The sequence below is a fragment of the Seriola lalandi genome, unplaced genomic scaffold, assembly GCF_002814215.2.
Source record: "Seriola lalandi dorsalis isolate HSWRI2012SDOR001 ecotype SW California unplaced genomic scaffold, Sedor1 jcf7180002054551, whole genome shotgun sequence".
Lineage (NCBI taxonomy): Eukaryota > Metazoa > Chordata > Actinopteri > Carangiformes > Carangidae > Seriola > Seriola lalandi.
In genome coordinates this window covers 303,957-316,190 of record NW_019525104.1, presented here as the reverse complement: position 1 = coordinate 316,190, position 12,234 = coordinate 303,957, and the positions used below count along the sequence as shown (strand labels likewise).

Sequence of the window (12,234 nt, the reverse complement as noted above, 5' to 3'; positions counted from 1 at the left end):
GCCTGATGGTGGGCGTGAGGACTCCTCCTGATGAGAGCACTGGCTTCTCTGTTGGTTTGTCCAGCTTTGTCCATCTACTGCACTTAAAAGAAGGTTATTGTTTCCCATAGAATGAGTCAGATCATCATCAGATCATCATTTTGGTTTATCTTGGTGGATATTAAGTCATAAACCAAAGTATTAGACAAAGCCTCAGCTGAACTTTGTGTTCAGCCCTAGACTCTTTGTCTTGTTGATGTTATTGCCTTCACATGAAGTGAATTAAAAATAATGAGAATATCTCTACCTACAATCTTGTCTTTTATTTCTGGGTCGGGATGAGAGATGGATGACACTTTATATGTTCATATACTTCCTAAAATCCATTATGACTTCGATAGTGGCCATGTGATCACATATGTACGTATGTCTCCAGTGGCTATTCAGAGTGAGTGACCTCACGCTCAGGAGAACTGTGACTCTGTTAATGACTTGATGAAAATACAGTCTTGTGGTAAACTGACTACCGGCTGACAGAAGCTGAAGATGTTCTTTAACAGGCTGGACAGACTTTCTCACAGTGCAGAGGATTCAGCCAATCCCCTATGGAAATACATTCATGAATCAGTTGATCAGACTTGAGCAGCAGATGTGAGTTTGTATTCATTCTGTCTTTGCTGTAGCACAAACTGTGTTGGACGTTTTTTACATGCAACGCTCCTGAGACAGACGTACAGATTTCTGCTAATGCCAATACACCCCTGGCAAGCTCTGCCTGTTCTGTAAGGTTGTAATGATCACAAGGACTTCAAAGCTGCTACCAGTGTAAGAACTAATCATTGGTTGTTGTTGTTGTTGTTGTTCGCCAGCCTTTCTGTTGGGATGTACATATGGGAAATATATGAATCATATCATAATATATGAAGTAAAGATGAAAGCAGTATTTACAGGATGAGTAGTACCAGTCATGACATATGTGCATGTGCAACACTGATGTAAATGGAGTGAGACATGCTTGAATGCATTTGTATGGGGGGTGATTTATATCACATGCTGACGCACAATGTATGGAGTCTGATGAACATATGTGTGTGATTCACCTTACAAATCTTTATTCTCTTTACACTTTATTCTCTTTTTACTGTAAAAGTGTATAAGTTAGTTCAATTCCAAATACATATACTGCTGAATTCTTTGCTTTATGACATTGAATTAGAAGAGAGAAGAATGAAAGAAACCAAACTAAAAAATACAAACATGCATTAATTAAAAATGATGAATACAAGCTCACCATTAATGAAGTGACCAACCTTTCAACTTGACTGGTCATCGATCATCGAACACTTTGTGTTTTAGTATCAACCTTTTGGCCTGTAACAAAATACCTGGTGAATCTAGTGAAGATGAATGACATCCGCTGTTTATGGTCTATGTGGTAAATGAAATGAAACTGGAAACTTGCAACACAAATATGAATACAACTTTGAAGATTTGTAATTCTAAATCTTTGAAATTGTAGTTTCAAAAGATACATGAGAAACAGTCATTCTGTCTGACTAAAGCAGTGAGATCTGTGGTCGTGTCTGTCCTCGTGTGCATTGCTGCACAGTCTGTTTTATAACAGCCATAAGTTATTTGGGGCTGTCATTTATAGTGATTTTGAAGCAGCTAAGAATGTTTTCTTCCACCTGGCGTCATGCCTAACAACACCTCTTAGCCTTTTTAAAACCACGGAGACGCTCAGCTCTAAGTGGCTTGTTGCTTAAGTACTCTCTCTGATCAATCATGGACACAACGTTTTGACTGGTCGTGTTTAATTTCCAGAGAGCACTGCCTGTCGGTGACGGCTGAGTGCTGTGGTCACTGTGTGTCCCCTGTCATTTCATCAGATTGATGGAGTGGTGATGGATTTCTCTCTTGACTGATCTCTGGCTCTCGGTCAGGCCGCGTGCCTTTAAAGGACTGTTACCTTCACACACACATACATGCTCAGGAGTAAGTGATCGTCCAGCTTCTAAAGTGCTTATTCATGATAAAGGATTGTATACAGATAAACTCTCAGTTTCTGTTCAGCCATGTTGGCCGCTTGTGCCGACAAACCACTTCATCTTTTGATTTTAAACAAGTTTTAATTGTAAGATCATAGTATCATATTAACAGATTGAGTTCTTTATTCTAAATGATAAAATAAGGTGCAGTGAAGGCTGACTGTGATAGCGTAGGAAACCTGTCAGTCAAGGAAACAAACACCAAGCATTCAAGTCTGGCATCTTCTACCTCCTCATGTTTGAAAAGAACAGATTTAATGAGTGATTCGGACCGTTCTTAGATGGGATACTTGTAGATTATTATTTTGGTTTGTGATGGGTTCTGGGTTTTACAGTTAAAAAAAATACAGCATGACTGACATGGAGAAAAACACCAGATATAACATATAGATGTATAGATGGTGATACTATTTTGAAAAGAGATTTTTTGTAGTATATTTTTGGGAGGTTTTTCTTTTGTGCATTACAGGAAACGGAGAGATTAGAGAGACGGCAGGAAAAGAAGGTGATGCAACAAAATGTCTCCAGGTTCATTTAAACTGGGAATGTTGCAGTTCATGCTTGGCATCTTAACCACTTACACCGCATTTAGACCTGGCATTAAGACACGTTTTGAGCGGATAGTGCTAGACATGACACCACATGACAGTACAGGTGTAAATGTACCCAAAATGCATTGTGATTTGATCGGCCAGACCACCTCCAGAGGTGGTGAGTGATTATGACCAAATTGAACACGTGTAAATGCAATTGTGTTTTCAATCTACAACAACTACATGTGTGAAAATACATAATCATGTGCAACTGTTCCAAACCAGCGAGGCAGCAGCTAGCAGCCATTAGCCAGCTGCATAAATCACCATTCTCCTCTGCTTCTGTGTTCAGCAGTCAGTTTGTTGAAAACAGTATCCAAAAGTAAACAAACCCAATAATGCAGCTTCACAGATGGCTACCATCTTCTTTTATTCTTCTTCTTTGGGGACCTCTTTTTTTTGGGGGGGGGACCTGCGCAAACTACTGTTTATTTTCTCACATGCACTTTGTGGCAAATATAATGATTGCTTGGATTGTGTCATTTGGCAAAGGTTTTTCAAGTCAAGCTTATTTTACACTGCATGTAGAAGTGGTAAGGGTCTGGTTCGATGGTAACCACGGAAACAGCAGGACTTTGACCCCCAGGATCGACGTTCGCAGTAGCACATGTGATCAGGTTTAGGCCACAAAAGCACTTTGTGTAAGGTTATGTTAGGGAAAATATTGTGGTGTTGCTTAAATAGATTAGTAATATAGATTAACCAATAAGAACATTTTTTCCCAAAACTTACCCAAGCACCATGACCATAGAAACATTAACATGCCTTAGTTGCTATGAGCAGTTATTGCAGGAAAGTATCGACATGGAACATTTTGCAGATATGTTCAGAGTCAGTATTTTGTGACATGGCAATTACATTCATGAATAACTTCTCATTATGTTGATGGCTGATTTGAAGCTTTATTGACCAGAGACAGCCTGATGGGAAATTTGGGATCCGACAGTGTGACTAATGCATTAACATGGAGAGTGTAAACCGGCCAGTTGTGCAGTTATTCATTGTTTTTGCAGCATTGTCAAAATGGAAGAGCAGTGCAGACGAATGCTGTGAGCTTCTGGTGTGCCTTTATGCTGTTTTCAGTTTATATCATCGTGCTACCATTCACCAGCCATCCATACTGTGCCAGCGTAGAACTGATATCGTAGTCTGACACAAATTGCGAACCAGGATTTCATGAGCTTCATCCTGCTGTGTAACGTACAGTAAACCGCTGCCCCTCAGTCTGAAGGCGCCTTCGCTCTCATTAAGATGAGAAGACGCAAACTGGAGGAGTTTTCTTTCTCTTTCCTTCTATCCTCATCTCACTTATGCTGCTTCATTTCCATATCTCCATGTCCATGCAGACAAGCAAGCAATTTTCTCATTAGACTCAGTGTGTATTCATATTCAAACTTACCTACTTAGACAGTCACCTTTCTAATTCACTAATTCACCATTCTCCAGTGATTCATCTCCATATTTACGGGCCAGATTCCTTTCAAAGGAACCATAGAGATTCTCAGCAGGAAAACGTTGCTTCTCGTGTGTGAACGGACCCATTCCAAACACTCAGCTTTCCAATTATAGTACATCCCGCTTAACTGATGCTTATTAATTCCTTCAAACTCATTATGACATGCAAAATAGGGCACTCCCACGAGACGAATACTAATGAAAGTAGAAACTTCTCGACAGTGCTGCCGCTGTCAGAGGTCTTTCTGTTGATGTTTGCTTTAGGCTCCAGCACGCACACAAAATACATTCCCCTTTGAAAAGAGCATATTTAAAGAGTCCACTAGTGAAATCACTGTGAGGGACCATTGATCAGCATCAGCTTCTTCTTGTGGTAATCGCTTGTGACAGTAGGGGCCTGCAGTACTTGTGCAGCAGTGTGTATGGATTATGTCTAGATTAGAAGAGGGTCCTACAGTAGAGTGCTTGTAGGTGGAGTAAATAAAGCACGGAGTCCGGGCTCCCCCTGACTGACGCTTCGCCAGCAGTGCCAGGCCATAGGGTTAACCCAAACAAAACACTTCAATCTGTCGCCGCTGCTCCGCTCGGCTCCTGGAGGGCTTGATTGATTGATTCGCCGGGCAATCAGAGAACATTGATCGCAGACACCCACTACCACCACCACCAGCTCTCCAGGCCTGCTCTCCGTCCATTCATTTGCCCGCTGTATTCACTGGAGGGCTGTAGCTGCGGAAGCCTGCACTCTTAAACACACATCCAGGCTTTCTGAAGGAAATAAATTACACTGCTTCAAACTGGACACATTATTGTAATTGAATTCTCCCTGGATCGGGTTGCTTGTGTGATCATGGGTCAAGGGTCATTGATATACGGTGTCAGGATATTAAAAGCTTGCTTAGTTTCAGTCTTGAGCATATGCAGTTTTCACGACGTTGGGGGTCAGAGCGCTTCCAAAGCTCAGATGGACTTAAAACCATCTGTACAAAAAAGCAACAGAAATAGAAAATGTAAATGTAAAAATGTAAAATAAATAAATAACCTGTGTTCATAAAAACATGAGGATAACAGTCATTTTAGTAATAATCATCTGATCACTGAACATTTTGTGTTGATATTCACGCCGTCTGAAATCCAGAACCAAGTCAGATTTGAACTCACAGATGTCACATGCACACTGCTGAAATCAGCATGGCTTACTCTTTCCAGCAATCTGAGTGCACCCAATGTCCACTGAGGATACAAATCTGTTCGGAAATTATATATAAATAGTTTCTACTTATGAAAGCACAAAAACAGGAAGGCAGGAGCATATTTGATGGAAATGCAGTGCAGACTTTATTCCATGAGTTTACGTTTTGCCACAAAGCTCTGAAGAAGGTTCTTCTCCTAACTCCTGCGTCCTCATGGTTGTTTGCCACCTACGATCATTAAAATGCTTTGTGCAGTTGAGCACATCTCCCCACTGTTTTGACTGCATTAGCTTTACAATTATGCAAAAAAAAATATTTATTACAAATAAGAAAAAGAATGGTTACGGCTAAATCTGTGAAAATATCAATTTTTTTTATGAGATGAATGTTTTGGCAGGAGTAAGAAGCTCAGTATGTCCCATACAGGCAAAAACCACAATTTCAAATTATGTAAAGCTTTATTTTTTCATGCTGTTGTAGAACAGGTATAGTTAGGCTGACATGAAAGCATCTCTGAATGTGCTGCTCACAGTGATCTGAAGTTTAATCAGTTCATAATGAGATTCTGGGCAAAGCAACGTGAGGTTATATAAACTTTATAGCGTGGGCTAGCAACTCCTCCCCCTTCACAGCTCTACTGACAAACTGTTCTCCCAAAAGTATTTACATTAAACCTAAATTAAATGGCAAAATAATGTGTTATCAGTTCTGACTTTCATGATATAACCAATCCAGGGCCTACTGCACCATGGGTAAACTGGACCTTCACTGAGTGCGTAGCTACTGAAGCTTCATCACACTTTAATGCTACCAGAGTTACTGAACGGGGAGCTTTCTGTGCATCACCCCAACCCAGTAAACATCACTTACTCCTACATGGTTTTCCTTTAAAAAATGCACAACTCAGAAGAGTCGTAGAGAGCACTCATAAATGGATCAATCAACGGATCAATAAGAGAGTGGAGCGTCTTCCTAGGGGAACATCTTTGAGAGAAGGGAGAGTGCAGAAACAGTGGAGTGCAGATATTCCAAACATAGAACGTGGTGAGAAAAATGTCTTCTTTACTTGTTTTTACATTTACATGAGCAAGAGTAGTACCAACAGAAACTATATGTTCTCATGTGCATCAACATTCAGCACTGATTCTGAGTGTTTACTTGCTAGTCCAAGCTAGCCTAAACAAGCACAGCGAAGCATGAGCATATTATTATATACAGCATACGCTTTTGCTGAGGAAGCTGAGTTGAGCTGTCAGTCACCAGTGAGGAGCTCCACTGCAAACAGCTACTGATTTGTTGATGGAGATTTGTTTGCACTGAACACCTCTAGTGTTCACAGACAAGGGAGCCGGATTTTACTGTACAAATGTACGTGGAACAGCATTCACATGCAAAATCCGGTAATCACACATTACTAATTAAGGCGTCAGAGCAATGTGCTGGCTGTTTTAGTAACAAGTAGATGTCAGGTTTGAAATGGAGCAACTGGGACCTGGATGGAGGGTTGATGTCAGTTTCCTGTCTGTGCAGTCAGTGGAGACGCTGGTCTGAAATGTGTTAGCTTGTCACATAAACTGGAGGTAGGGAAGATTTTAGATTACAGTACTTAACATCACATGACCAGCCAGTGCAATGCATAATGTTAAAGAGCTGTCACTGTGTTGGATCTGAAATATTATAACATAACTAGCTCCATATGATATTAGAGGAATGCCTCTCTGCTTCGTTTCTGTTCTGTCTTCCATGATTCTTTCCATTACCTGTATGTGGAAATTTAATTTGGTCACTCTGTGTAATAAACACTGCAACAGTCATGTTTACAAGGCTATACTAACATATAATAGGTCACCACTACAGACAGTGTATGTACATATTTCATATTTCATTACTATAATCATTAGCAACAAAGGATATTGATATTGTTTCGTTTACATCTGTGTGTGATGCAGTACAGGACTCTTAGGTCCGATCAGAACGTACGGCCTCTGGTTGAGAAAACATTATGACAGGGCGTCAGTAGATAAGTGCACATCTCAGGGAAACCTTTCAAATGTGAATACAAGTGCTAAACTTGGCACAAATCCTCCTTGTGTATTACTCTTTTGATAAAACCTGTTAGCCAATCGAATCTTCAAGATGGCCGCCATTTCTGGCAAAGAAATATGATGTTTTTTCAATAAATTCATTCACAATTATCTCATGAATAATCTAGGTGTCAAATCAAACATTTTAACAATGTATAAGATGAAATTTAGTACACTGTTAAAAATGAAGTGAAAATCAGCAAAAATCACAAAAAAGCTCACTAACTAGCCTAGTGCTAGCGAGTTAGCCTCACGTGCTAATGTGAAGACACTAAACAAGTGACAACTGTCGGCACTTACAGAACCTTTGGTTCATCATTCATAATAAATGCTTTGCAAATACATTATGTTTTATGCAGAATTTTTCACATTACATATTAGACATTGCAGGAATAAAGCTCTGGAAAATTGTTGCGGCCATGTTGTACTAATGTGATAATGCATGCTACTGGAGTTCAGGTCCTATAGTCTAGTATCATCTTGTATCTGCTGTCACAAGTATTCATATTTAAAGATTTTTGCCTTGTCTTGAATAAAAATATTTCAGACATCAGCTGTAACATGATCGAATGGAAGAGAATTACACAAAGCTTCCTCCATTATAGTAAACCATCAATAACAGTATAGATAACCATCAGCTTAGTGCATATCCGTATAAAACTTGCACATTAAGTTACCATCGTTTGTCATTGCTGACATTCAGATATTCAGACCCAGTTGTTTCTTTAATTGGATCAGTTTGTCAACTTCTGGGTGAGATTGGCAGATACAAACAGAGGCTGTCTAAGTCACCGCCTTTTTCATTAGCATGATGCATACTGCTTGTGCGGTCAAGATATATGCGCTGGTTAGTCATGTGACATGACATCTATGGTTTATCAAACTGGCAGGAAAAAAAGACAAGTAAATCCATTTTCATCTTTGTGAACAGAAATAAGGGAGTTTGTTTATTTTTCCCTTTTTCTGTCGAACTGGTATAAAAGCTTTAAAAGTGAAAACCAGTTTTCTTCTGAATAAGCCACTTCGCTGTGATTGAGATGCTTCTTCTGACTCAAATTACTAGTGTAACAAGGGTCCGTGTAATTAAGTCATCACTTAATTACATGGGCCGCTGGCTACTGTAAAAAGCATCTTTTCCATTTTTCAACCCTGCTCAGTCACTAATCAGTTGTCTCTTTTTCTTTGACAGGGGGAATATTTGAGTCCATTGAGAGCGGCCCGTCAGGTGCTGAGGAACTAGCCTTTAAATTTGCTTTAAACACAATCAACAGGAACAGAACTCTACTGCCAAACACCACGCTCACCTATGACATCCAGAGGATAAACATCTATGACAGCTTTGAGGCCTCCAGAAAAGGTATGTATGTGTTTGTGACCTGCACATCATATATACATACACTATACAGATCATATATACATACACTATACAGAGGGGGTCCAAGAGTCTGAGACCACTTGTGGTCCCCGCTGTGTATATAGTGCAGTACTCACATTTGCTCAGAGATGAAAGGTTTGCCACAATATAATTATTGTTAAATGTCAATCTGTTTATGCTTGGAGGACACATATGTAACAGTATTCACTAATTTTAGATTTGACTGATTACAATGAGTTAATCTTGTTTGTGGATTATAATATATAGGCCTCAACACTGTGGAGGACAGTTTTTCTTTCAATATTTTAGATTTCTTTGGCTTTGGCAATTATTTTAAACAGCCAATTCAGACAGCATACCAAGGCTGTAATAGTTCAGTAAAATTACAAAATGGAACCACTCTTAGATTCAATATCAGCAGAGGGATTAAACAGCGGACCCAGCTGCTCTTTACTAATGTCAAAGGTATAGAAATAGCTGGAAAAAAATTAAAACGCTGTCAATTATCAGATGAAAATAAGTAAAAAAAAAAAAAAAAAAAAAGCTATTGATTGTCTTTTTGCATTCTCTTTGATATCAGGTCTAACTCTAAATATTAAAAAAGAAAAAAATACTTTTTGTTATAAAGGACTTCCCATGGGTATTGAAGGTATTTCCATAAAAGATGTTGTATCATACTTTATATTAAAATTAGCAAAACTTGAGTTGAATTTCAATCCGTTAAAAAAAATATTAAAATAAATTGAGAGATTTATGGTTAAATACCCTTAGTTACCATGGCTGGGATATACAGCAGTGGTCCTGGATGTTCCAAACAGATCAACACTAAACGCTTTCATTTTGTTTGGAGAAACAACCCTCATTATAAAAAGCTATGTAACAGTTCGAATTTATAATCTTGAATTATTTTCAATAGAAACGAACAAATCAACAACATGTTTCTCAGGTGAGTCCGAGGCTCACAGAGATGGAAAAATCACAACATTTTCAAATACAGGAAGCGCAGCGCAGGTCAGGTGACAGGAATGAACCAATCAGCTCCACAGGAGTGGCTTCACCCTTACCGTCCAAGGACTTCACAACATGCAGTTGAAAGGTTTTGGTTGCTAACATAAGGCTCGACAATAACGCAACCTCCCAAGCGCCTGGATGGCCCTTAACAGTGCTAAATCAGTTCTATTTCCAAATTCAAAAAGCAACTTTCTGTCAGAGATGACATCACAGTTTGTGTGACATCATTATTTATGTCGTTCGTCTTCGTTCACTTTTTTCTTCACTTCACAAGTAACATGTAGAAAGGCGATGTTTGAAGCTTTGTTGAGATCCGCTCGTCCAAAAACCTTCAGTCGACACCGTCTGTCCTCGGGCCTCATCAGTGTGTGTGAAGCCACCAAGACAAGATGTTTCACTTCTCATCCTAAAGGCTTCTTCAGTTCTAACTGACTAGTGGGGAGTTAACACCTTGAGGTCCCATATGTGTCATTGACCCCAAGCCATCATGTGAGTCGTTAAGGTCACATGAGTCATGGTGTGGATGGGTGTTAAGCTGCCTCGGGAGTGATCTAGAAACTCCATTGTAAGTGGTTTATAAGTGGTGTAGACCACCTCCTGTGTTTAGTGATGGTCGTTCCAGATTAACGGCTCCTTCTCTGGCCAAAATGGCAGGTGTGTGTGTGTGTGTGTGTGTGTGTGTGTGCGAGTGCACATATACTTTGCCATAGTTGATTTGCAATGCAAATGTATTCCCTGTTTGAGGCTTACGAGCTGCAGTGGCTTAGATTGCAACAATTATAATCAGGCGAGGAAGAAATGGCTGAGCACTTCAAATGTAAACAGAGAGAATTGATTGGTTCCAGGTAATGACTCAGCGGCAGTAATTCAAAGACCTGTTTGGCCCCCAGAGACAGCCAATAAAGTGCTATAATCTACCAGTTTTGTGTGTGCATCAGACTGACATTTCAAGTCTCTTATCAATTATGGCCCATTATATTCTGTCTCAGTGATTTAGCCAACTCTCTTATATTAAATAAATTGAGTACACAGTTGAGCTTATGCAAAGAGCTGTAGTTTGAATATCTTCTGATTGCAGTGCCTTGAAAGCAAGCTGAAGCTGTCATACCTTCAGCTTTGTGTTTTGGATCTGGAATGCAATAGAAGTTGTGTAATCACTATCAGCAGATACTAGTGCAGCACCCGTTCAACATGTGCCTGTCCTACTAACAGTGTAACATGTAGAGGAGCGATGTTTGAAGCTTTCTCCACAACCGCTCATCCACAAACCTCCACAGTCCACGCTGTACGTCCTCGGATCCTCAGCCATACACTGTGTTCGAAGTCTGTCAAAGACAGACTCACACACACACCAACACACAGACACGCAGACACACACACACACACTCATTCATCCATTCATCCATTAGGCCTGGCTCGCACTGTGTATTCGTTCATCTGAATGGGGTGGAGGTCACTTTGCTCTTCTACATCTCCTTGGTGACGTCATGGCACTGAGCTCGCTGTGGTTAATGAATAGACACAGACAGAATCTAAACCAAAATACTTGAGGTTTATCATTCATGTCAACATAAGGTCTCCCCACTCTAAGCAGCACACCACTCTCCTCTCCACTTCCTCTACTCTTTGTCTCCTCTCTCAGACTGGATCATATTAGGTGAGACCCACCTTCATAATTGACAACCAATCAACAGAGCAACTGACAGCCTGTGACCATGACGATGCTCTAGTGACTATTTGGAGCAGCAGGATAGTGCATGTAGGACTGAGTCAAAATAAACCCCAGTGTGTGTGTGTGTGTTCATAGTAATGAAAGATGTCATCCAGTGCTATGACATGGCTCACTGATGTGCTTGTAATAGCTTTTAGACAACAGTGGTGGACTATGGCACAGAGGAATAACATATATCAGAATTTATGGAAAATAAAACAGATACAGAATATCACTACATCTGAAATTTAAATACACATTAAAAAAAAACTAATGAATGCTGTTTTATATGATGAACTAACTAGTCAGATATTTCTCTTCTCTAGCCTGTGACCAGCTTTCTCTGGGGGTGGCAGCCATCTTCGGTCCCTCTCACAGTTCCTCTGCCAATGCAGTCCAGTCCATTTGCAATGCCCTGGGCGTGCCACACATTCAGACCAAGTGGAAGCACCAGGTGTCGGACAACAGAGATGTCTTCTACGTGAGCCTCTATCCAGACTTCTCCTCCCTCAGCCGGGCCATCCTGGACTTGGTCCACTTCTTCAAGTGGAAGACGGTCACTGTGGTTTATGATGACAGCACTGGTGAGTCCAAACACCTCCTCCACTTGCATACATTTTTTTTCTAGAATAATTTTCCACCTTAGAGATTTTGTAGTGTTCTGCTGAAGTTCACACGAATTGAGTTATACACATTTTCTTTATTTACTTTCATCTTATTCCTAAATACTCTGCTGCTGTAACAGCCTGACTGAGCCAGGCACACTGGAACACGAGGAAGCAAAAGCA

General features: G+C 40.1%; 1 protein-coding gene across 3 annotated transcripts in view; it reads left to right on the top strand.

The window, feature by feature from the left end:
• LOC111661749 (glutamate receptor ionotropic, kainate 2) overlaps positions 1–12,234 on the top strand; it is a 335,637-nt gene that overhangs the window by 90,317 nt on the left and 233,086 nt on the right. For all 3 annotated transcript variants that reach the window (XM_023415412.2, XM_087176389.1, XM_087176390.1), the window contains 2 exons: positions 8,539–8,706; positions 11,773–12,030. In XM_023415412.2, coding sequence (XP_023271180.1) covers positions 8,539–8,706; positions 11,773–12,030 — 426 coding nt within the window. The remainder of the gene's footprint in view (positions 1–8,538; positions 8,707–11,772; positions 12,031–12,234) is intronic.